At 35.8% G+C, this 26965-nt stretch overlaps 1 protein-coding gene across 1 annotated transcript in view; it reads right to left on the reverse strand.

The window, feature by feature from the left end:
* The window catches only part of LOC118200504 (uncharacterized), a 104531-nt gene that overhangs the window by 70165 nt on the left and 7401 nt on the right, over positions 1-26965 (reverse strand). Inside the window, exon 2 of the mRNA XM_085821736.1 lies at positions 5-96. Coding sequence (XP_085677862.1) covers positions 5-96 — 92 coding nt within the window. The remainder of the gene's footprint in view (positions 1-4; positions 97-26965) is intronic.

Below are 26965 nucleotides of genomic sequence, written 5' to 3' on the forward strand. Positions count from 1 at the left end.
TTACCTTGACCAAAATAGGAATGTATGATGCATTTGCAATGTTCACCTTAAACCACACGCCTCTGATGCCATTTTTAATCCAGTCTCCGAGAGACACTAAGAAAAGGGAAAAAAATATTGATTAAAAAAAAATCTAACAAAACTATTTCTTCAATATATATAAAACTTCTACAAAATCATTAACTTCAATCACTGTTTTATGGTCATGATTTTGTGATCTCATTCTCATACTTCTTTATTTTGTACATTAAGAACAGTGAATTTAGAATTTATATGTTTCCTCATAATTTACAGTTTGTACAAGTGCTACATTTAATACAAGTCCAGAGTATATTCCACTAAATAATATTATTAAATAATATATTATTTCAATTAAAGTAAACCTTACTAAATGCGGAGTTGTGGAACAAAATTTCACACGCACGCTTTTTTAATTGTTCTTAACCTTAGAACACTAGAATTTCATTTATACGCAGTTCAATATAAGCAGCTGAACAACCCTAAAATTTCATTTATATGCAGCTCATTGTTCATTCTTTAACAAAGAATGTTTTCATCAGCTGTGGCCAGAAGTTATCAAAAGCTTTAAGAGATTTCCATTGATTGAAAATGAAGCCAAAAAACTGTAAAAATTGTAAAAACAACTGGTGGCAAAAGATTTGCAGGTACAGAAGAAGTAGAAGTCAGAGAACTAATCCAGAAATGATGAATAAAGAAATGAATGAAATTATAATATAATACCAGTAGACAAACTTCAGTGATAGTTTACGGTGTGCCAGCCTCAGCCACAACTGAGGGTTCGCAGCCACATATTAGTTAAAAAATAAGCACTTATAAGCAGTTTTCAAGCACATTTTAGGAAAAAAAATAAGCACCTGTCTAATTACATTATACACAACTGCATGATCTTAAAAGAAAAATTAGACTTGTAATTTAAAATATGAGAAATTCAGTATTAATTAAGAGAGAATGAGTATTACCCAACCATGGAAAACAATTACATTATTTTTTTAAATTTTAAATAACAGTTCAATTCACAGAACTAGTTTACAATAAGAGAAAACAAATATGCAGAACTAAATCATATTACAAGATTTAATGACGAAATTTCTGTTCAAAATAGAGAAAATAAATAAAAATAAACCATATTTATTATATTCACTTGGCACCTAAAATAAGTACAATTTATTTTTCCAATCTTATTAATATTTAAATAGCTTAAATCAAAATTCTGAACATTTTCTAAATTTTCATTGTATAACAGTTTTCCTTTAACAGATATTGCAGACAAAGTAATTTAAGTGAAAATAAGTAAAAAAATCTGATGTGTACACCACATGACTTCCTTGTACGGAATATTAAATTATACGCATTTTTTCTTGCATTTCATTTAAACTTATTGGATTAAATTAAATCTACTTCGCTGACAGCGCATAAACCACAATAGAATAAATGCATTTTTTAAAATTCACTCTAGTATTTGCTTACCATAGTGACACTCTGGCGCTAGATTCACTTAACAGTATTATATTTCGTTCATATTATAACTCTTAATGCACAAAATTTATATCATTTAAAGAATAGAATTATCTAATCGTTGCCACATGTTCTATTCAAATACTATAATAAAGCTAGAATGATGTATAAAGAAATTAAGCAAAAGCAAAAAACAAAAAAGGAACAGTTTTTCACAGACGATTGAGTATTTCTCATTCCATTAATTCAGTTCTCTCTTCGCGAGAAGGCAAAAATACATAAAAATTCAGAATATCTATATTAAAAGTTACGAAGTTAATCTTTAACACTTATTTCCTCGAAAAAAATTCCAGAAAAGATTAAGCATGATTTAATTGGCAATAATAAATGAAAGCTTTATCTTTGTTGTTGCGAAGGTAAGTTTCTCTAGATTGGCAACAAATCCACTGGTCTGCTGTTTCAAATGTAAACAATCAAAGGCCGCCACAAAAAAGGGCTTAGCGGCACTTAAACAACTTTAAAATTGTTGATAATTCTAAAACTATTGCATACAGATTTACTAAAGGCATAAAAACCTTAACCGGAAGATAAAAACAGCATAATTCAATCATTTTTAAAGCAAAAAATGTACAATTTACAAGCATATAAGAATAAAGAAACTGAGATCACTGAGCCGGGTAACAGATATATATATAATTATATTTATATACGTTTGGTGCGGCCGATTGCAACCAAAATACGAGGTGCACATCTTCATGTTATAGTAGTCCTATATACAAAATTTCAACGTTCTGAGGCTACTCGTTTTTGAGTTATGCTAGATACGTACATACGTTCATACAGAAAAAATTGCCACGAAAAATTGTCTTCAGAATTAATTTTAAAGCAGTTTTATAATTTTTTTTTGGTTGAAACGAGTCTTTTATTCTGTTCTTACGTACAGATATCACGCAAAAACATAGTTAAATTACATTCGATAGCAGTCAAAATGAATATTTTCGCTGAAATATGCTGCCTGAAACTTTTCGCGATTAAAATACTTTCTTTTTACTTCATACAAGGAAGTAAAAAGGAGCTTTTCTGAAATCAAAAGATGGGAAATTTCTTCATGCAGTCATCCTTTAACGGTAAAAGCTTAACTAAACGGCATACTCGGAAATTTCTGAATATCTGAAAATTCTGAATAGTCAAGCATAACTGGTAAAAGTGGAAAGGGGGGGTAGGTTGTAGCCATTCTTTAGATTTTTCAGCTAAATAATGCTCTTTACATTTCGATATGTGCATCATATAAAAAATAGTCCAGTGGAACTGAAAATTAATCTGCTTAGCAAGCGCAGTAAAACTCTTTCATCTCTGCAAAATATCGCAAACGTTATTGCGAATATATGCGCCTTAATTCTTCTGCACGTGATATTACGCAATCGGAATAAACAAGCTGCCGGTATTCGGAGAATAAAAAACTAAATAGAGGAAAATGGTCCTTTGCTTCGTGTGGTTTTCACCGACATGCGCCCATGTGGCATATTTATCATTGAGCAGGACACGTCGCGCTCCGCGCGATATCGCTGCTGTACTCATATATAAAGAGATTTACCAATCTGGGGTGCTTGTCATTCTAATTTTGAACAGACTGCGTTAAATTTCCGGAATAGAATCATTCTTCGCTTGGTTTGGTACACCGCAGAACATTTAGTCCTATTCAATCCAGATGGGAAAGTGAACCCCCCAAAAAAAGTCCGTTGCTTACTTTGCTGCGAACTGTAACGGTTTCAATATTCGAGATTTTGGGGAGAACTCTGGCAAAAAAAAAGAAATTATTTTGACTATTCGATTACTTTCACTTTATTTATGCCATTCCGAATATTATTCCTTTGAAAACTAATTTGTGTTAAAACACACTTACCCATTTTTGAAGTTTATCTATACTTCAGCAGTTACTGCAAATATAATATTATAAATATTCATACATATATTCATAATATATGAATACCGATCATAATAAACGCGAATATGAACTCACCACGCGGAACGAGAATGTAAATTATTAAAATCTTGATAGAAATTCAAACGTGTGTAGTGTTAGGTGGGAGCAAAAGAATACGGAATGTAACGGAATTTTCTACCGCTTTCGCAATTCTTTGACCAATAGAGCGACATGCACATTATGTTAATGCAGAGAAAGGGGCGGAAAGCTATTTCTGGGATTATGACTCACCATCTGACGTTCCATATAAGTAAGTAAAGTTGTTTATTTAGTTTCGGCTTTGGTACGGAGAAAAAATGTACGTTCATTATAAAAAAAAAAGCACTAAAAGCAAAAAATAAGCATTAAAAACAAAAAGTAAGTGCTTTAAAGAAAAAAATAAGCATCTATAAGGGCTTTTATATTTCATTTTCAAATATAAGGACTTATAAGCACTTGTAAGGACAACTACGAACCCTGTGACAGTATAAGTGAGGCTTTTGTGAATCTGGCGCTGTCAGTTACACAGTCTCACATAATACCAAGGACACCTGTACGTAAGTACCCAGGTGATAACAATTGGATTGTAGATATTCACAACAGCAGTTTTGACTTTGTAAAAGACCCCCCCCCCTGTGTTTTCATTGGTTTTAGCTCATGCACATTTAGACAATTTTTCAAAGTAAAGAGGTGTTACAACTGCCAAAAACTAGGCCACATCGGCCACACTTGCAGGTCATCCCCCGCGTATGCCACCTGTGGTAAAGGTCAAGCAGTTGGCAAGTGTACTACAACTACACCTCACTGTATTAACTGTGAAGATTCAAATAAGAAACTAGGCACAACTTACGAAGTAACACACTTGGCAAGTGCAGGAATATGCCCAGCATACCAAGCAGACCTCAGTCGCCTCAGAGCAGCTTATCAACATTAAGCAAAATGCAAGGTCTTGTACACAAGAGTATACTTCAGGGTTTCTCCGTCTTACAGAGGAATCTCCAGAGATGCCAGGCTGCAACAAACAACGCAGCCCAAATTATAATGAAAAATAACTTTCCAGTGGCTCTAATGCAAGAATATTACACCGCAAATGGAAAAATTGTAGGCATGAGTTCTTTCAAAGTACTTCAGTCAACCAGTAATCTAACAGCAATAATGTACAATGATCCGCTCAGACCATTACTAATGTACAAAGGTAAATACTCAATCACCATTCAGATTTAGAGCCCTAATGGGAACATTGCTTTCACAAGTGTCTATATTCCGCCCTCACATGATATCACATTAGCTCTGACTGAACTAGAATATGTAGTTGCACTTCCAGTTCACAGCAAAATTGTTGCAGGAGACTTTAATGCCGCAAGCCTTCTTTGGGGCGCGCCAGAAGGAAACAGAAGAGCAGTGCCAGTTCTGGACTTTATAACATCCCATGGCCTGACGATAGTTAATTCAACTGACAGTCCTCCAACTTTCTAGAGCACACAGGCAGAGGGATGGCCAGATATTACACCAGCAACTACTCCCATTTACCCAAGAACAAACAATTGGAATGTCTGGAGTTATTGCCCATCATTAAGTGACCATCGTTTTATTAGATTTGACATTGACTCAGAATACCAATATGCAGTTAAAAATAGATGGAAAACAAATTATATAAATTCCCAGAAATTTGGCAGCTCTTTAGTGCCTCATGTTTCTCATTTAGCAGCAGCCTTTGAAAATGTAAGTGATAAAGGCTCGATACGGCTTACAATATGATAATAAACACATTGCAGACGGTCTGCGATAAAGTACTTAAACGGCGAAGTCACTCTATTCCAAATAAAACTCCATGATGGAATACCATGTTAGTGGCCAAACAGAGTCGAGTTTGGGCCCTTAGGTGCCGTTTTCAAGGTTGCCATGATCCAAATGAAAGAGAGACACAGGAAATGATATTCAAGAAAAACCACGCAGTCTACAAACGGAAGATTTCAAAGGCTAAACTGGAATGTTGGCAGAAATATTGTATGAACGCAACAGAAAAGTTTGGTAGACTATTCAAAGTTGCTCATGATAAGGTCTTCAAACCTACCAGTCTAGCTACGTCAATCTGTCAGAATGTGCCAACACCAGTTCCCAAACAGTGACACATACACTGAAGTGACAAAAGTCATGGGATACCTCCTAATATTTTGTCGGTCCTCCTTTTGCCCAGCGAAGTGCAGCAACTTGACGTGGCATGGACTCAACAAGTCGTTGGAAGTCCCCTGCAGGAATATTGAGCCATGCTTCCTCTATAGACGTCCATAATTGTGAAAGTGTTGACGGTGCAGGGTTTGGGGCACGAACTGACCTCTCGATGATGTCCGATAAATGTTCTATGGGATTAATGTCGGGCGATCTAGGTGGAATTATTCACTGGAAGATTATTCGCTGGAATTATCCAGAATGTTCTTCTAACCAATCGCGAACAATTGTGGCCCGGTGACATGGCGCATTGTCATCCATAAAAATCCCATCGTTGTTTGAGTACGTGAAGTCCATGAATGGCTGTAAGTGATCTCCAAGTAGCTGAATGTATCCATTTCCAGTCAATGATCGGTTCAGTTGCACCAAAGGACCGAGTCCATGCCATGTAAAAACAGGCCAGACCATTATGGTACCACCACCAGCTTGAACAGTGCCTTGTTGACAACTTGGGTCCATGGCTTCGTGGAGTCTGCACCACACTCAAAGCCTACCATCAGCTCTTACCAACTGAAATCGTGACTCATCTGACCAAGCCACGGTTTTCCATTCGTTTAGGGACCAACCGATATGCTCACGAGCCCACGAGAGTCGCTGCAGGCGATATCGTGCTGTCATCGCCTGCAGCGACACTCGAGTCGGTCTTCTGTTGGCATAGCCCAAGGAAGACAAATTTCGCCGCACTGTCCTATCGGACACGTCCCTCGTACGTCCCACATTGATTTCTGCGGTTATTTGATGCAGTGTTGCTTGTCTGTGAACATTGACAACTCTACGCAGACGTCGCTGGTCTCGGTCGTTAAGTGCAGGTGGTCGGCCACTGCGCTGTCCATGGTGGGATGTTATGCCTGAAATTAGATACTCTCGGCACACTCTTGACACTGTGGATCTCGGAATGTTGAATTCCCTAACGATATCCGAAATGGAATGACCCATGCATCTAGCTCCAACTACCATTCCGTGTTCAAAGTCTGTTAATTCTCGTCGTGCGACCTTAATCACGTCAAAGCCTCTTCACATGAATAACTTGAACACAAATGAAAGCCCTGCCAAAGCACTTCGTATTTATACATTTTCTACGCGATACTACTGCCATCTGTATATTTGCATATTGCCATCCCATGACTTTTGTCACTTCAGTGTATATGGAAACGATTTTCCAGCATGACGATCCCCATAAAGACACTACAGCGCAGAAAAGTTTGGTAGATTCGAAGTTTGGTAGAAATGTATTGGCTGGGATTCCACCCTTGCACTTGATAGTACAGAGCAAGAGAGTTGTGGTGAGAGTGATCAGACTAAAACAAGATGTTACTATTCGGATTAAGACTTATGTATCCTCGGACTACAAGAATCACATGGCTCACTCTCCTTGCCACCCTGCAGACTTCGATACAGAAGCAAACTGTAAGCCTCCAAGTGCATTACAATCCTTAGCCGTATATGCTGATGGCTCCAAAGGAGAACTCGGGACTGGCAGTGCTTGGTGTGCAATGGAGGGTGACTACATAATCCCTTCCTGGGCTAAGAAGCTTCATCCGAGTAACTCGGTGTTTCAGGCAGCCCTAAAGGCAGCTCTGGACTTTACTGCTAACAATAGCAGGTATAAAGTAATTTACACAGACTCAATGTCAAGCTTGCAGGCCATCCAGGATGGCCGCAGCAGACATCCCATGTCAGACACCAGTCAGAGACATGCAAAAACTATTAATTTCGATTCCTGCAAGTCTGAGGCCCCAGCTAGCATTGGCGTGCCCCCTTCCTCCTCATATCTGATAACTACCCTCAAATGTGAACTAATGAAGCAGTGGCAAAACTACTGGGAGACAAGCACCACAGGCAGAAGACTGTATGATTTCCAAGCAAAAGTTAGTCACAATTTAAATAGCAGCTCTTAGCACCTCACACAGTATCTGACAGGGAATGGCCCATATATGTCTTATCTTCACAGATTTTGCCTAAGAGACAGTGACCATAGTACATTATTTGTGACAGTACTGGTGACCCAGATCACTATCTGTTTGACTGCTCACACACTTGAAATCCACATTTAAAAAGACCAACTGCAATCAATATGCAGGCATGCTTTAAGAACACAATTAAGAATAAATATGTGTTCAGCCGCATTAGAGACTGCACTACCATCGCTAAAAGCATTGCTGAGACAGCCTGGAGTGACTTCTTTCCTTGGACACTGTGCCGTCAGCAGCCCGCTCCTTACATATATTAATTTACTTAATGTCCAGAACTCATTAAATGTATTCCACAATTTGTAATGTACAGTACACTCCCGATTATCCGCGGAATTGGGTGGCGCGGCCGACGCGGATAACAAAAATCGCGGATAATCCGAAAAAAGCTAAAAACGGGTATAGCAAAAGAGAAAACAGTCATTCCAACTTTGAAAAATCGTTTTATGTACAATAAAACGTAAAATAAACAGCAGGAAATGTTTAGCTAACGCTTAATATTTTAGTATATCACTCAAAACTAACTTAAAATGAATTTTGTTAATGAAAACAGAAAAGTGATTTGTACTTACGAGAGGCGTCAAGGATACACAGGAAAATTAAAACATATGTACTGCTTTAATACTCTAATGTATTATGTAATTACAAAAGCATAACTGTAAAACTACACCTTTTAGAAGAAATCAGTCATTTGAGTTTGCTTCTTGCTTTGGAAGCATTTTCTCTTGATCCGAGATTGCATTTTTCGTAGCATAAGTTTCTCGGCCAATTCCGCGTCGTCTTGTTCTTCCAAATAGCTCAGCGATCCGTCGAATTGTTGCAAAGCCGCTTTGTGAGTCTTCCGCATCTGCACAGTGGGCTCTCCTTTGCCTTCACTTCGCTCTCCTATGCTCACGAGCCCACGAGAGTCGCTGCAGGCGATATCGTGCTGTCATCGCCTGCAGCGACACTCGAGTCGGTCTTCTGTTGGCATAGCCCAAGGAAGACAAATTTCGCCGCACTGTCCTATCGGACACGTCCCTCGTACGTCCCACATTGATTTCTGCGGTTATTTGATGCAGTGTTGCTTGTCTGTGAACATTGACAACTCTACGCAGACGTCGCTGGTCTCGGTCGTTAAGTGCAGGTGGTCGGCCACTGCGCTGTCCATGGTGGGATGTTATGCCTGAAATTAGATACTCTCGGCACACTCTTGACACTGTGGATCTCGGTCATTCTCAGTCTCTTCCCTCGTTTTCTTCACAATTTCGTCATCTGTCAGGCGTTCGAAGCCAAGTTCGTTGATGTCACACTCCAACCACTCGTTAATGTTTTCAGCATCGACGTTCTCACCGTCCGGAACTGTTTTCACCATATCAGCAAGAGTTGCCATGGGCGTGTCTACATCTTCATTCTCTTCTTCACAACTCAAAGGGGTTATGTTGTTGTTGGCTTCAACATTAGGCATGAGTTTTCACCATGATTTTATGAGAGTTGACAGTTTCACTGAGTCCCATGCAGATGCAACATTGTAGATGCTGTCTAAGATTGTGTAGTGTTTCCAAAACTCTTTTCAGATCATTAGCAGCTTGGTTCCGTATGTTCTCTTCATTATTGCAATGACTCTTTGGTCCATGGGTTGGATTAGGGGGTTAGTAACGTTTGGGAGAAGAAACTTTGCAAAAATTTGTCCATTAGAAGACTTTAGCAAGCTTGTTGCTGGGTGAGAAGGTGTGTTGTCGATCAATAGCAGAGCTTTTTCAGGCAGGTTTTACGATTTAAGATGTTTGCGCACTTGAAGAACAAAGATTTTTTCGAACCGTCGTGAAAAATGTTTCGGTTCATTTATCCTTTTTTTTTTTTTTTTTGGTTAAAGTAATCAACGGGCAAATTTTCTATCCTTGTGCCTTTGAAAGATCTCGTTTTTTTTTTTTTTTTTTTTTTTTTTTTTTTTTTTTTTTTTTTTTTTACTTTCTAATGACAACAAGTCTAAGTTTAAGTCCACCGGTAGTGTTAATGCAAGACATGATAGTGATCCTTTCCTTGCTGTTTTTATGACCTGCCGCTTTACTTTCACTTTCAGATGATAAAGCATGAGTGGGAAGACATTTTCACAAAAGTCCCGATTCGTCGGCACTGTAAATTTGTTCAAAAGATAGCTCTTCTTTTAAAATAAATCCTTCAAATTCATGGTGGAAATCGTCGACTGCTTGTTGGTCACTACTAAGTTTCTCCCCATGAAGTCTAATTTCTCGAATTCCATGTCACTGCTTAAAACGAGTCAACCAGCCAGAAGACGCATGAAAATTTCTTTCACGCCTAACAACTCAAAAATGGATTTTGCCTTCGCCGCAATGATAGGACCATTTACAGGCGTACCCTCTTTTCGAACTTGAGCTAACCACTCTGTCAGTGCCGTGTCTAGCTCATCAAAGGTAGAAACCTTCATAAGTTTTTCGTGTTTTCATTGCGGAAGCACTGTCCGACATTGATGCAAAGTTCACCAGTTTGTCTTTTTGCCTTAGAATGTCACGCACTGTTGTTTCCACAATTCCGTAATCCAATTCCATCTACTGCCTTGTAGCGCCGTTCGCTACTTTGGAAATTAATTCTAGTTTTTGCGCAATCGTCAACACAACCTTCTTTCGTTTTCCTGACATTTTAAATAGGTAATGAAAAACGCAAAACCAAAAAGCACAAGCACTGAACACAATAAGAGATAAGAAATTAACTCCGACCGGTTCGCAAACACTCTCAGGCTTAAACTAACAATGACGAGTGGGAGGAAGTGGACGTGTCAGTAAGATTAAGATGAGAGAGGGCGGTGGAGCGGGCTCTGCAAGGGTGAGTAAGAAATCAAGAAATCACTTACTCATCAGAGGGGAAGGTTCTGAGAAGGCCTGGGATATTTTTGCCATAAATAAGCACGATGTTTAGCAAATTTAACATTTCGCTCAGTTTTGTGAAGATTTTTATTTTCTTTGCTTATTAAAAAAAAAAATTGTGTGGCAGGCGCGCATAATCCGCTCGCGGATAATCGAGAGTCTAGTGTATTTGATCATCTTTACATCTGTACCTGATTATTATAGCACATCCTTAATATAACTGTATACCTAACATGTACGATAATAATGAAAAGTGTTCCGCTTAGTCTCAGCAGTCCCCAGTCCCCACAATGCACCTTCTTTCCATGTTCTGGTCATTTCAATGTTCCTTGTTTCGTGGCCAATCCCAGGAGGACACAGTACTAAGCTTCTTATTTATATTTATTCACGAATTTATTTTTAAATCCATCAATGGAATCCAACAGGCTGAAAAGCACCTAACCCAGTGGGCCAGCTATTACGTCGATGATGAAAAGAAAGAAAGTAGACAGTGACATGAAAGAAGGTAAAACACCTTTAATTTTCAAGAATTTAAACAAATAGTTAAAAAAAAAAAGCATGAACTGTCAGATTTTGCAATGGACATTGACCCAAATGAAGAAAGCAGACGATATTTTATGAGAAGCCTTGAAAAATTCTGTGCTCTTTCCAGTGAAACTTTTTAAAAGTTGCATTAGTCATAGTCCAAAGCAAAAATCACCAGCTTTAAAAAAAAATCTATTATGTACTTATTAAGGAATAACAAAAATTATTTTAATTAACATTAATTTTTTACTTTTAAGTACAATGATATTTAAGTTTATTTAAATTATATATTCTTTTTTAATCTGAACTATAGCTAACACATTTTTTCGACAGAAAGCTAAATTTGCAGAACACGATTTTGCCATATGTGCAATGTATTAATGATATAACGATGGTGTTCAGTAAGAGTTCACAGTACACAATCACCAATAAAACTGAATTGTAAATTTAAACTTCATCTAGTTATAAATTCATTATTTCTACAAAAATCACACGCTTTTTATAAAATACTTTTTTACAAAGAAATGAAAATTTTAATTTCATTTTATATGAATACTTTTAGAAGAATTATTATGGTTCTATTATTTAAATTATACCAAGAGCTCCGTTGGCCATTTAGCATAGGTTTCTGAAGAGATTTATATAGGGTTATCACTTTGGCACAGTCCATTATAACAACAGGACTCTTGGTACCATAACAATAAAAAAATACCAGAGTAATTACAATTAAAATAAAAAACTAATAAGATATAGCTGTATTAAAAATGAGAATTTGTATCAAATAGAATAATTTCGCAATATCAAATGAAGGTAATTAAATTAATAGGTGTTTAAGATGAGAGACACTTAATAAGAAATTTTAGTTCTTTTTGATTAGCCACCCCCCTTCCTTTAAAAAAGCCTTCATGAGGCAAACAATGCACTATGTTGCCAAAATAGGCAAATAATGACATCGCTGAAATGCATGTACAGTCAAAAGTCATTAATCCGGACTCGTCGGGACTTCGGCGATTCCGGATTATTGATTTTTCTGGATTATAGATCATCAGTTTAAATCTCGTAAGATGGCATGCAGAAATTCTAAAATTAAAAATATGAAACTGTATTTTGTGAAATAAAGAACAATTATGATCTAAAGGGTATCAAAATTTACAAAAAAAAAGCTTAATATTTATTTGTTTACTTTATTAAACATTTCTTTCAATGTAAGTTGTTTAAGTTGCTTCGTTTTATGTGATAACACTTTCTCTTTAATTCTATAAACAGACATGATTTCTTGTTCAGTTACAAAGTTCCGCTGTTCAAGTTCCGTAATTGCTGTGCCGAGAATACCGACTAACTTGTCAATCGAAATTTTTTCGTTTTCACTAACCTCTCTGTTACCTTCTTCATATCTTTATCCATTTTTTGCAGCAATTCCACTTTTTGTTTGATGGACATCGAAACATACTTTCGTTTTCTAGATCCTTTGGGAGCTCCAGCATTGGAAATTCTATTTGACATAATCGAAAGTTCAAGTTTACTTTTATAAAATTGCTCTTAAAAGTCTGCAAAAAATAATAAGCCGGATCCAATTCGAAGATTAAGGTACAACGCAATCATCAACATTAACTGAAATAGATAATTAGATAATTTTAGCTTATACCGTCCGTTATACATAAAACACGCACGCGAAAACGTATTCTGCGCTTGCGCACACGCATATGCTCAGTCCTAAAGGTCTTACACGCACGCGTAAACGCCTATGCACATGTGTCAACGCGGCGCATGCGCAGAACATTTTTAGCTTTGAGGTCTGGATTATAGATCATTCCGGGTTATGGGTGTCCGAATTAACGACTTTTGACTGTATGTAGCAATTCAGGTAAGTGTGCATACAACAGATGAAAGCTGATTTAACATCTCTAAATTTGACATTTACTTTTCTGATCAGGTTTCTCCCCTTCAATTTGAGTGTTCCCCCCTGCTAAGGAACTGCAATGGGACTCTGGAGTTTGTTAGCTGATAAAAAAGAAAACACTGCACTTCTTTGAAATATAGCATCTTGTTCAATAGCAGAGAATGAAAAAATTCACTTTTATGAAGTTGCTCTTCATAAACAATCTACTTTTGTGGATCAAAATTTGTGTGCAACACCAAATTTGTGCAATTTTCTAATTGTTTTTAAAGTAAAAACAGCTTTTTGTGTATATGGGAAGAACTATAGTATGTGTACAATGCCAAGTAGTGAATGATGCCGAGTTTGTTCATTCTCTGACTTTTCTTAACACATTGACTACCAGTCACTAGAGTTAGATTGATAGTCATTGCCACCCATATGGAAGTAAATCGTATCCAGATGCCAACATACTTACTATAAGAAATACGATTTTAAAATATTAATAAAAGATAATTATGTGATACCTACATATTATTTAAGCCTTTTATTAAAGAATATTTTAATTACGCGCCAGTGCATGATTGGCACTACATGTCAAAATTTTCCCCAAATGCCATATCACGCGCTGGCGCGTGGAATGTAAAAAATAAATTTAAATAAGAAAAATAAGTGATAGTACGCATTATTTTGATATCAATATGTATTACAGACAATTATACATATTACAAAGGAATTTATAACAAGAAAATTACAAAGACATTATACAGATACATCTAGAATGTTATTTGTGTATTATCTTTGAAAAATCCAAGCAGTACCCAGGAGATCCTTCACAAAATTTGCAAACATATATTATATCTTTACGTTCCCTTGGGAATAGCAACTTTTGCATTGCTTTCTTAGGATTTTTCCCTCTTTTTTTTTCTTCCTGTGTACTCAGCACATGTTCAGATTCAGACTGATCACACACAGGAGCACGAAGAACAGATGGCTGTTTCAGTAAACTTCATATTACGGATAAACGGTAGTCATACAGTGATGTATTTTCATTGGAATACTTATTTTAGATAAAGTGGGAATTGTTCATCATTATTTACAAAATATGCACAAATATTTTTGTGGTCCACCTAATTGTTTTTCTCTTACAAGGATAATAAGCAAGCATCTGATTTTGCTTATCAATACCGGCCATAAATTTATTATAATGAATTACAGGTAGAGGTTTCGATTTAATTTCTTCACTTCTTTTTTTTTCTTATTTCCGCCATATCCTTTTTATATTCATTGAAAATGTAAGTGACGTCTCTCTTATCCTGCCACTTTGCAATCATCCCACCATTAGCATACTTTGCTACAGTTTGCCCTTTCTTCAGTTTTTTTCATTTACCCCTTTCGGAAATGTCTTTCTGATTGTCCCAGTGCAATGAGTTTTCCTATCAGCAAGACATTTTGACAGTTCATAGCTGTTACAATAATTGTTGATAAAAATACTATGTCCTACATCCAGCATTCCCTCGAGTAAATTCATAATGACTTTTGCATGTTCTTTTCCACCATAATCATCCAACATATATCATAAATTTCAGAACCATACCATCAGGTGTTGTGATCATGTACAACTTGATATCATATTTGTGACATTTATTTGGTATATACTGTCTGAATATAAGCCATCCACGCCACAATATCATCGATTCATCTAAACTAATCTCACGCCTTGGGTAATATATTTCAGATACTCGCGCGTTGAACAAATTCATCATATCTCTTACTTTACACAGTCAATCCTTTAGAAGCTCTGTATTCTGATCTGGGACTTTTGTGAAGTGCAATGCCCTCAGTAACAACAAAAACCGATTCCTGCTCATATTTTCTAAAAATACATGGAAAACAAATATCCTGAATCTGTTTTCCAGTAATCTTGTATACGGTTGATTTGTATAGTTCCCATATGTATGATCAATCCCACAAATACCAAGAGTTCCTCTTTTGTGGTGCCCTTCCATGCATTGATGCGAGAATGTTTCTTTTTTTCCTTGCGAAAAGTACTTTATAAGCATAATCATTAGTTTCAGCAACTATTTCTTCCAAGATACAATCAGTGAAAAAATGACGAAAGAAATCTATAGGATTGTTACCTGAAACAGGTTGGAGCAAACACTCGGATTTTATGAAAGGAAATTTTTTCATTGATGTTGAATCGTTTTCCCAAATAACGTTTTCTGCCATTGTTGAATCATCCTGCTGACATGCAACCTCTTGCACGATCCGTTCATCATCATCATCAGAATCCGAAATATCACGGGTACCAGTCAGAGGAACGAATCATCACTTTCATAACTAAAATCGCTCGGGTACTCATCCGATAGCTCAGCCAACAAATTTGCTATTTCATCATCCATAAGAGCCTTTTTATATTGAACTTTTCTTTTTTCAAGTGCGAAGGCCCTGCACTATCATCTTTATATCTCACACTAAAAGATTATATTTTCAATAAAAAAATAAAACAATAATTCGAAATCGCGATTATTTATATGTAGTTTCTAATTTTCACTCCATGCCAATACCAGAAGAAATGCCCTGCATGCAATGCCAAATGAACTGGAGAAAGAATAACAAGTATAGTATTTTCCCGCGCTAGCGCATGACGGGTTTCTGAGACATCATCCCACATCACCCGCTGGCGCGTGATTGGCTCTTTGCTGATAACAAAATGTCATGCCCTGGCGCGTGATTGGCAGTCAAAGTGTTAAGCAAAAACATAGCATGGTGAGAATAGAACAAAAAAAGGCAAGAAGCACATACCGTATTTGACGGCATATAAGACGCACTGCCATATAAGATGCACCCTTATTTAGAAGGCCACACACAAGGAAAAAAATTTTCAATAGTCCGCACGACAGCGCAGTACCACAATAACTTAAAATGTGGTTTCTTTTAGTTTTCACGTTTCGTAAAAGCCAAATAAACAATCATTGAATGCAATTACCGAACATATTTTTATTAAGGAGAGTTAATAAACGGCAAGCTATTTTGAACATGACATGTAAATTTCAATAATGAATAAATGAATGAACGGCAAGCAATCAAACATAATACAAAATAAAGCAGAAACAACAAAAAACACAGATGCAAGGAAAACGTTGCCTATCATGAAATTAGACTTTAATCACTTTCAAAACTATAAAAATCCTTTTCACTATCATCATCATCGAAAACGAGAATATCGTCATCACTACTGTTTCCATAATCGCTAGTATCACCTTCTTCGAATAATGCGTCGTCTTCTGTTCCGTCAAGAGCATTTCTGATTCCGCATTTCTTAAAGGACTTAACAATTACTTCAGCCTTTACGTCCTCCCAAGATCTTTTTACCCACTCGCACACTTGTGAAATAGAGGGCCGCTTCATTCTACCTGAGGGTGTGAGGGCGTGATGTGGCTCTCCTATCCACTTGTTCCATCGTTCTGGTACTTTTTCCTTTCTTAAATGGCTTATTCACCGATACATCTAAAGGCTGCAATTGGCTAGTCAGTCCACCAGGAATGACAGCTATCTGGGGTTTTTTTTTCGCTTTATTCTTTATGGTTTCAGTTCTATGGGCACTAAACTGATCCAAAACCAAAGGAGAGGGTTTTCTTAACATTCCATTAGGTCGCTTTGCCCATACGTTCTGTAACCACAGTTTGATTCCAGCTTCGTCCATCTAGCCTTTTGGATGAACATGAATAATTACACCCATTGGAAGTTTTTCTTTCGGATGAGTTTTTCTTTTGAATATGAAAAACAGCGGTAGCTTTGTGCCATTAGCACAACATGTTAGAACTACCGTATATCGGGTTTTTCATGACCTGTGGTTTTTATGGTTATTGATTTAGATCCTTTAATACTCAGTCTTGTTGGATGGTACATCAAATGTGAGTGGAATTCATCCATATTTCCTATTTGACGAAGCTCAAAAGATTCTTGCATGCATTTATAACAAACCTATGAAATACTAGTGTTTTTTCTTCATAACCTGCTGCCATTTTCTGTGCAATAGTTGTTTTTGTGCGCATTGATAAGCCTTGCCTTTTCATGAACCTGTAGCACCAGCACTCAGACTATGAAAAGTTCTGATTCCCATGTTTACTTGCAAATCCTTTGGCCTCATTGATTATCTTTTGGTTGAAACACTTATCCCAGATTTCCTCTTATCAATCACCCACATTTTTACGGCATTTTAAAGTTCAGGCCAAGATGGAGCTGGACATTGAAGGTTATGTTTTTGTTTTTTAGCAGTCTTCAGTTGATCTTCCTGCAGTCGCCAAGTATGTATCATTTTTTCGATAGGTGGTAGACCAAAACACCTTGCTGCTGCTCTGTTTCCATGTACTTTGGCATAGTTTAACACTCCTAGTTTATACTGAATTGTATAGCTTAATCTCTTGTTTCCTGTAGTCATATTTTCCAGAGTATTTTTTTTAAAACAAATAGTTTTAAACACCGATACCGACACGTGTGTTGGCTGAGTCAAAGAAAGTCTATGTAAAGAAGGAAAGGCTCCATAGGCGTAATGTGACCGTCGAACCTGTTCGAACTTCAACATCAGCTTCGAGCTTTGGCGCTTTTTGGCGACAGATATTGCACGCATGCGCAAAATAATTATGGCAGATGTAGAAAACGTTATGTGTGTCTAGACCTTTATCCGGGCTAAAAATAGCATTCCGTATTGAAAGTTAAGCTGTGTCCTTCACATATAAGACGCAGATAACGTTTTTTAGAAAAAATTTAGGAAAAAAAGTGTGCCGTCAAATACGGTATTTCTTGCATTTTTAACTTTGTTAATTGATTACTGTTTTACATAATTCTTAGTTATTACTACAGTTAAAAGTCGTTAATCCGGACTCGTCGGGACTTCGGCGATTCCGGATTATCGATTTTTCCATATTATAGATCATCAGTTTAAATCTGGTAAGATGGCATGCAGAAATTATAAAATTAAAAATATGAAACAGTAATTTATGAAATAAAGAACAATTATGATCTAAAGGGTATCAAAATTTACGAAAAAAAGAGCTTAATATTTATTTGTTTACTTTACCTTCTTCGCTATCGGAAACAAATTATAATGACGAGGAATTTGATTTTAATCATATCAAAGACGGAGTACATCGAGATGAAATACTACATTTAGTAAGGAATTATAAGCCAAATAAAATAAAAACATCTGCCCTGAAGATAAGGATAGTGCTGACAGATAAACTTCCAATTCACAGCGCCCCGCAGAGCAGCGTGAAATTGATAAACAGACTTCGGAATGGTTAGGTAAACAAAAGATATGCCTTTATCCATTTTTTGCAGCAATTCCACTTTTTGTTTAATGGACTTCGAAACATACTTTTGCTTTGTAGATCCTTTACATATTAGTAAATATATATCGGAAATTCTATTTGACATAATCGAAAGTTCAAGCTTACCTTTATAAAATTGCTATAACAGTCTGCAAAAAATAATAAGCCGGATCCAATTCAAAGATTATGGAACAACGCACTCTGCAACATTAACTGAATTACATAATTTTAGCTTAGCTTATACCGTCCATTGTAAACGTATTTTGCGCACGTGCACACGCATATTCGCAGCTGTAAAGGTCCAACGCGACGCTTGGCAGAAAGTTTGTAGCTTTGAGGTCCGGATTATAGATCATTCCAGATTATGGGTGTCCGAATTAACGACTTTTGAATGTACTGATTACTGTTTTACATAATTACCAATTTTTAAAATACTTATTGTCTTCTACATTTTAGCTTGGTGAAAAATTTGTCAGCAACAGCTAGTGACTTTTCAGGAAGGGAAGTGGATAATTAGAAAGTATCGAAATTTTATACATTTAAGTATTAACTGGTATTTGCAATTTTTAAGTGATAACTAGCCAATAATGAAGCTGCTACATTATGATCAGCAATAACTAAATAATAAATATCATATTTACTCGCATATTTTCCCTTTGTTTTTCAAAACTTTTAGTGTACAAATTCGAGAGTGAAAAACTGTGCAAATATTTTAATTTCCAAAGGATGTGGTTATGGTAAGAACATAAAAAATGAAAAATACTCATGAATAAACTGTCAGTAACTATCATAATATTTTTAGTTTACAATCCACTAAGAATAAATAGTAACTTTAATAGTACAATATCAATAAGATATTTTCATTTCTACTTCTATGTGTCCTAAATCACAGTTGCTCTTATTATTGTTAACTGTTATTTCTTAGATCTCAAATATTTAATGTTGCTGGAATTGCTTTTTGTCTTTGTCATCTGCTACAACTTCCAAGTCATTGCCATCTTTACCGTTGCCACCAAAAGCATTAGATATTCTCATTTTCTAGAAGCTCTTCACTATTACTACTTATCAACCAGAGCCCACATACCCAAAATCCTTGAGCAAATCAATTAATAAACAAAAGCAACCACTTAGCAGAGGAATCCACTTCAAAATTTAATGAAGTTCTTGAGGAAAGGGAAAATTATGTGACCACTTAAATAAGCACAAGGTTGTATGTGAGTAAATACGGTATACAAACAGCTGTTACAGCTATGTATAAATATAGCTATCTTTCTGCTAATTCCATATTTGATCTTGCTCTATTTACTTCCTCCTAGCTCTTTTTCATAATTATGAATCTTTTTAATGAGTAAATCATGAAAATAGAAGCTATTAATTTTTTTCAATATCATGCTGCATTATAAAGGAAATGGAAGGATAAAAATTGCCATTTGATGGAATTATAAATCACTCAATTTATTGTTCCGGGTTTTGTATTTATTTAGCTAATTTTAGTAGAATCAATTAAAATTGCTTTATATCCACGTGCAATGCAGCACGACACTTATTTGAAGAGAAAGCTATGCCAAAAAATTAAAAATACAGGTGCATGCGCATTTAATAAATAGATATCTCGTAATTGTACGCATTTGCTTTCTGGAAAAACTGAGAAAATACCAGAATATTTTCGTGCTTGATTTAAAAAATGGTTATAAAAGCCGGAGGAAAACATCTCAATTCAGTTGTTTACTTAATTTTTGTGGTTTATTGTAGCGAATTCGTAGTGAGATCGGATTGGTTTTCTCTATTTTGAATTGAGTTCTGTTAAACATTTTAGTAGTTTAAAATATAAATACTGTGAGATATTGTGATACAGTCAAAAGTCGTTAATTCGGACACCCATAATCCGGAATGATCTATAATCCGGACCTCAAAGGTAAAGTCTATCTGCCCATAGGCGTTTACGCGTGCGCGCAAGACCTTTACGACTGCGCATATGCGTCTGCGCAAGCACAGAATACGTTTTTGCGTGCACGTTTAATGTATAACGGACGGTATAAGCTAAAATTATCTAATTATCTGTTTCAGTTAATGTTGATGATTGCGTTGTTCCTTAATCTTCGAATTGGATCCGGCTTATTATTTTTTGCAGACTGTAAGAGCAATTTTATAAAAGTAAGCTTGAACTTTCGATTATTTCAAATAGAATTTCCGATGCTGGAGCTCCCAAAGGATCTAGAAAACGAAAGTATGTTTCGATGTCCATCAAACAAAAAGTGGAATTGCTACAAAAAATGGATAAAGGCATATCCTTTGTTTATTTAACCGTTCCGAAACCTGTTTATCAATTTTACGCTGCTCTGCGCGGGGGGGGGGGGGGAAGTCGTGGCGCGCAATGTACTGGAAGTTGATCTGTCAGCACTATCGTTATCTTCAGGGCAGATGTTTTTATTTTATTCGGCTTATAATTCCTTACTAAATGCTGTATTTCATCTCGATGTACTCTATTTTTGATATGATTTAAATCAAATTTCTCGTCATTATAAATATCACGAATACAAATCAAATAGTTTTCTGGTTGCAATTTTCTAATTTCGGCAATGCGTGTAATGTATGTCTTATGCATGCGTGTGTTGAAAGAAATGTTTAATAAAGTAAACAAATAAATATTAAGCTTCTTCTTTTGTAAATTTTGATACCCTTTAGATCATAATTGCTCATTATTTTATAAATTACAGTTTCATATTTTTAATTTTATAATTTCTGCATGCCATCTTACCAGATTTAAACAGATGATCTATAATCCGGAATCGCCGAAGTCCCGTTGAGTTCGGATTAAAGACTTTTGACTGTATTGTACGAATATCTCTGAGGAAATTTAAACATTTTGTATTTATTCTTGGGATAATAATAAATTTTATTCACTTTTCATCAGACTCGTACATTCAATCCATTGTGAACCCGTACGTACGCAACAGTATGTTGCGAAAATATAACATTAATAAGCAAAACAACCCTTTAGATAAATGAAAAGAGCTACTACCATATCACTTATTTGCTATTAATTCAATACATTTATATATGGCACATATTTTTTTTGGCAAACATGTAATTTAGGAAAATTCATGACTCGGATTTGTACATAAAAGCTAAGAGAAAAGCTTGTAAATGTCTTCCATGTCCCCTAAACAATGGATATAATGTCCAAGATTCTTCTGGGACTATAGTTGTGGTACTATTCCACATTTTGATTACATATAATTGCCTTAGTGTTTACTTATTTTAGATAAGACTATGGAATTCTCCAATATGTTCTCTTTGTGACTATGGACAATATACAGATGAACATTTAAACATCTGCTCTGAACTTAACAGTGTCAATTCTCTAAGAAGAAATATTGAGAGGCATGACAGCTAATAACTTAAGAGTCAAATGCTAGCCATTTGTAAATAAATATATTTTTCAGCAATTTATTACCAACAGCAGCATGAAAGGAACAGTTCTCGGTTAAGACCAACATATCTTATCTATCGGTAATGCATGTTGCACGTATGTTAAATCAGCAATCTTTTTTTAATTAATCTGAATTCATTATTTTGACAGATAACAAATGGATAGAATACGTAATGTAACTTAATACAGCAAAGAACTCGAGAGCTAATGAAAATATTATGTATCCACATTATGTATGGGGAAAAAAAAAAAAAAAACGACTATCTATGCATTTTCTATATACAGAACTTGGAATGAACTATATATTCAATGGTTTTATCCATCCAACTGCATTAGTCTAAAGAAGTAAAAAATTAGGATGAAAAAATACTAACTTAAGAGTGATATTAGTATTTTGATGGGGTGCAGTCTAGAGCGTAACTTATGATGTAAAGCAGTGATCTTCAAAATATGGGCCCTGGGGTCATAGGCGTAGCTAGAGTTTTCAGTGCCCTGGGTCAACTCAAGAGCTTGCATCCCTTACTGTATGCCCTGTAAATTATTAATAAAATAAAATAAATAACTAAATGTTTAAAAATGAAAGTGGGACTATGATAAACTCCTGCAATGGTTTATTAGTTTGCTAGTATCACCTTCTTCGCTAGTATCACCTTCTTCGAATAATGCGTCGTCTTCTGTTCCGTCAAGAGCATTTCTGATTCCGCATTTCTTAAAGGACTTAACAATTACTTCAGCCTTTACGTCCTCCCAAGATCTTTTTACCCACTCGCACACTTTTGAAATAGACCGCCGCTTCATTCTACCTGAGGGTGTGAGGGCGTGATGTGGCTCTCCTATCCACTTGTTCCATCGTTCTGGTACTTTTTCCTTAAATGGCTTATTCACGGATACATCTAAAGGCTGCAATTGGCTAGTCAGTCCACCAGGAATGACAGCTATCTGGGTTTTTAATTTTTTCGCTTTATTCTTTATGGTTTCAGTTCTATGGGCACTAAACTGATCCAAAACCAAAGGAGAGGGTTTTCTTAACATTCCACTAGGTCGCTTTGCCCATACGTTCTGTAACCACAGTTTGATTCCAGCTTCGTCCATCTAGCCTTTTGGATGAACATGAATAATTACACCCATTGGAAGTTTTTCTTTCGGATGAGTTTTTCTTTTGAATATGAAAAACAGCGGTAGCTTTGTGCCATTAGCACAACATGTTAGAACTACCGTATATCGGGTTTTTCATGACCTGTGGTTTTTATGGTTATTGATTTAGACCCTTTAATACTCAGTCTTGTTGGATGGTAAATCAAATGTGAGTGGAATTCATCCATATTTCCTATTTGACGAATCTCAAAAGATTCTTGCATGCATTTATAACAAACCTATGAAATACTAGTGTTTTTTCTTCATAACCTGCTGCCATTTTCTGTGCAATAGTTGTTTTTGTGCGCATTGATAAGCCTTGCCTTTTCATGAACCTGTAGCACCAGCACTCAGACTATGAAAAGTTCTGATTCCCATGTTTTTTTGCAAATCCTTTGGCCTCATTGATTATCTTTTGGTTGAAACACTTATCCCAGATTTCCTCTTATCTATCACCCACATTTTTACGGCATTTTCAAGTTCAGGCCAAGATGGAGCTGGACATTGAAGGTTATGTTTTTGTTTTTTAGCAGTCTTCAGTTGATCTTCCTGCAGTCGCCAAGTATGTATCATTTTTTCGGTAGGTAGTGGACCAAAATACCTTCTGCTGCTCTGTTTCCATGTACTTTGGGATAGTTTAACACTCCTAGTTTATACTGAATTGTATAGCTTAATCTCTTGTTTCCTGTAGTCATATTTTCCAGAGTATTTTTTTTTAACAAATAGTTTTAAGCACCGATACCGACACGTGTGTTGGCTGAGTCAAAGAAAGTCTATGTAAAGAAGGAAAGGCTCGATAGGCGTAATGTGACCGTCGAACCTGTTCGAACTTCAACATCAGCTTCGAGCTTTGGCGCTTTTTGGCGACAGATATTGCACGCATGCGCAAAATAATTATGGCAGATGTAGAAAACGTTATGTGTGTCTAGACCTTTATCCGGGCTAAAAATAGCATTCCGTATTGAAAGTTAAGCTGTGTCCTTCACATATAAGACGCAGATAACTTTTTTTAGAAAAAATTTAGGAAAAAAAGTGTGCCGTCAAATACGGTATTTCTTGCATTTTTAACTTTGTTAATTGATTACTGTTTTACATAATTCTTAGTTATTACTACAGTTAAAAGTCGTTAATCCGGACTCGTCGGGACTTCGGCGATTCCGGATTATCGATTTTTCCATATTATAGATCATCAGTTTAAATCTGGTAAGATGGCATGCAGAAATTATAAAATTAAAAATATGAAACAGTAATTTATGAAATAAAGAACAATTATGATGTAAAGGGTATCAAAATTTACGAAAAAAGAGCTTAATATTTATTTGTTTACTTTACCTTCTTCGCTATCGGAAACAAATTATAATGAAGAGGAATTTGATTTTAATCATATCAAAGACGGAGTACATCGAGATGAAATACTACATTTAGTAAGGAATTATAAGCCAAATAAAATAAAAACATCTGCCCTGAAGATAAGGATAGTGCTGACAGATAAACTTCCAATTCACAGCGCCCCGCAGAGCAGCGTGAAATTGATAAACAGACTTCGGAATGGTTAGGTAAACCAAAGATATGCCTTTAACCATTTTTTGCAGCAATTCCACTTTTTATTTAATGGACTTCGAAACATACTTTTGCTTTGTAGATCCTTTACATATTAGTAAATATATATCGGAAATTCTATTTGACATAATCGAAAGTTCAAGCTTACCTTTATAAAATTGCTCTAACAGTCTGCAAAAAATAATAAGCCGGATCCAATTCAAAGATTATGGAACAACGCAATCTGCAACATTAACTGAATTAGATAATTTTAGCTTAGCTTATACCGTCCATTGTAAACGTATTTTGCGCACGTGCACACGCATATTCGCAGCTGTAAAGGTCCAACGCGACGCTTGGCAGAAAGTTTGTAGCTTTGAGGTCCGGATTATAGATCATTCTGGATTATGGGTGTCCGAAGTAACGACTTTTGACTGTACTGATTACTGTTTTACATAATTACCAATTTTTCAAATACTTATTGTCTTCTACATTTTAGCTTGGTGAAAAATTTGTCAGCAACAGCTAGTGACTTTTCAGGAAGGGAAGTGGATAATTAGAAAGTATCGAAATTTTATACATTTAAGTATTAACTGGTATTTGCAATTTTTAAGTGATAACTAGCCAATAATGAAGCTGCTACATTATGATCAGCAATAACTAAATAATAAATATCATATTTACTCGCATATTTTCCCTTTGTTTTTCAAAACTTTTAGTGTACAAATTCGAGAGTGAAAAACTGTGCAAATATTTTAATTTCCAAAGGATGTGGTTATGGTAAGAACATAAAAAATGAAAAATACTCATGAATAAACTGTCAGTAACTATCATAATATTTTTAGTTTACAATCCACTAAGAATAAATAGTAACTTTAATATTACAATATCAATAAGATATTTTCATTTCTACTTCTATGTGTCCTAAATCACAGTTGCTCTTATTATTGTTAACTGTTATTTCTTAGATCTCAAATATTTAATGTTGCTGGAATTGCTTTTTGTCTTTGTCATCTGCTACAACTTCCAAGTCATTGCCATCTTTACCGTTGCCACCAAAAGCATTAGATATTCTCATTTTCTAGAAGCTCTTCACTATTACTACTTATCAACCAGAGCCCACATACCCAAAATCCTTGAGCAAATCAATTAATAAACAAAAGCAACCACTTAGCAGAGGAATCCACTTCAAAATTTAATGAAGTTCTTGAGGAAAGGGAAAATTATGTGACCACTTAAATAAGCACAAGGTTGTATGTGAGTAAATACGGTATACAAACAGCTGTTACAGCTATGTATAAATATAGCTATCTTTCTGCTAATTCCATATTTGATCTTGCTCTATTTACTTCCTCCTAGCTCTTTTTCATAACTATGAATTTTTTTAATGAGTAAATCATGAAAATAGAAGCTATTAATTTTTTTCAATATTGTTGCGTGCGTACGGGTTCGTTATGAAATGAATGCACAAGTCCGATGAAAAATGAACAAAAATTTATTATTATCACAACAAAAATGCTTAAATTTTCTCAAATTATCATGCAGTATTACAATATCTCACAGTAGTTTTCTTTTAACTACTCAAATGTCAATAGAACGTAATTCAAAACAACTAAAGAACGCTAATCCGCGAATTCGCTACAATCAACAACAGTAGTTTTCTAAACAACAACAAACTAAGCAACTACTACAAACTGAGATGTTTTCCTCCTTTTATAAGATTTTAAAATCACGCGCTAGAATTTTCCAGTACTTTCTCGAAATCAAAAAGAGATATTTATTTATTTAATGCACGCGCTCTTGTATTTTCAATTTTCCGGCTTAGCTTTCTTTTAATATTCGTCACGCGCTGCACTGCGCGAGAAATAAAACCATTTAATTTCTAATTGAACTAACATTAGCTTTTTAAATACCAAATTCGTAACACTGCCCCCTTCCCAAGGACTGCACGTCCCGGGCAGTACAATCCCTGGACAGGAAGCAAAACTTACAACTGTGGCATAAATGCATTAATAAGCATTACATTACAATAATAAACAACATGAACAATAAATGCAATACATAAAACAAATCAAATGCTATCAAATACAAATCAAATACACATTTAAAAACAAAAATGGACCATGGTCTTATACTATTTACAATTATTTACATTATGTACTATGGCCATAGTAATGAGCTAACCTGTCGTAATGAACGACTTTAGGTTTAGAGTTCGAAGACTTACGAATCCGAACCACGACGTCATTCAGCCTTTTTAGGACTGTGTACGGGCCATCCCAAGGTGACTGTAATTTCGGACAAAGTCCTTTTCGTCGAGTTGGATTCCACAACCACACTTTGTCTCCTTCGTGGAACTGATGTTCAGTAGCTCTAGTGTCGTAGCGGGTCTTCATCTTCTCCGTCGCCAAGTTGACTCGCTCTCGTGCAAAATTGTGCATCACTTCAAACCGGGCCTGGAGATCTTGAATATATTCCTCAGACGATGAAGGAGCATCCGGAGGGCGGCCAAACAATAGATCACAAGGCAGACGAAGGTCAAGACCGAAGAGCATCTGTGATGGAGAATAGCCGGTAGTCTCGTGGACAGCACTGCGGTAAGCCAGTAAAAAGAGTGGTA

Source organism: Stegodyphus dumicola, chromosome 8, assembly GCF_044657685.1.
Source record: "Stegodyphus dumicola isolate Sdum_Otavi_A_Nest chromosome 8, ASM4465768v1".
NCBI classification, from domain to species: domain Eukaryota; kingdom Metazoa; phylum Arthropoda; class Arachnida; order Araneae; family Eresidae; genus Stegodyphus; species Stegodyphus dumicola.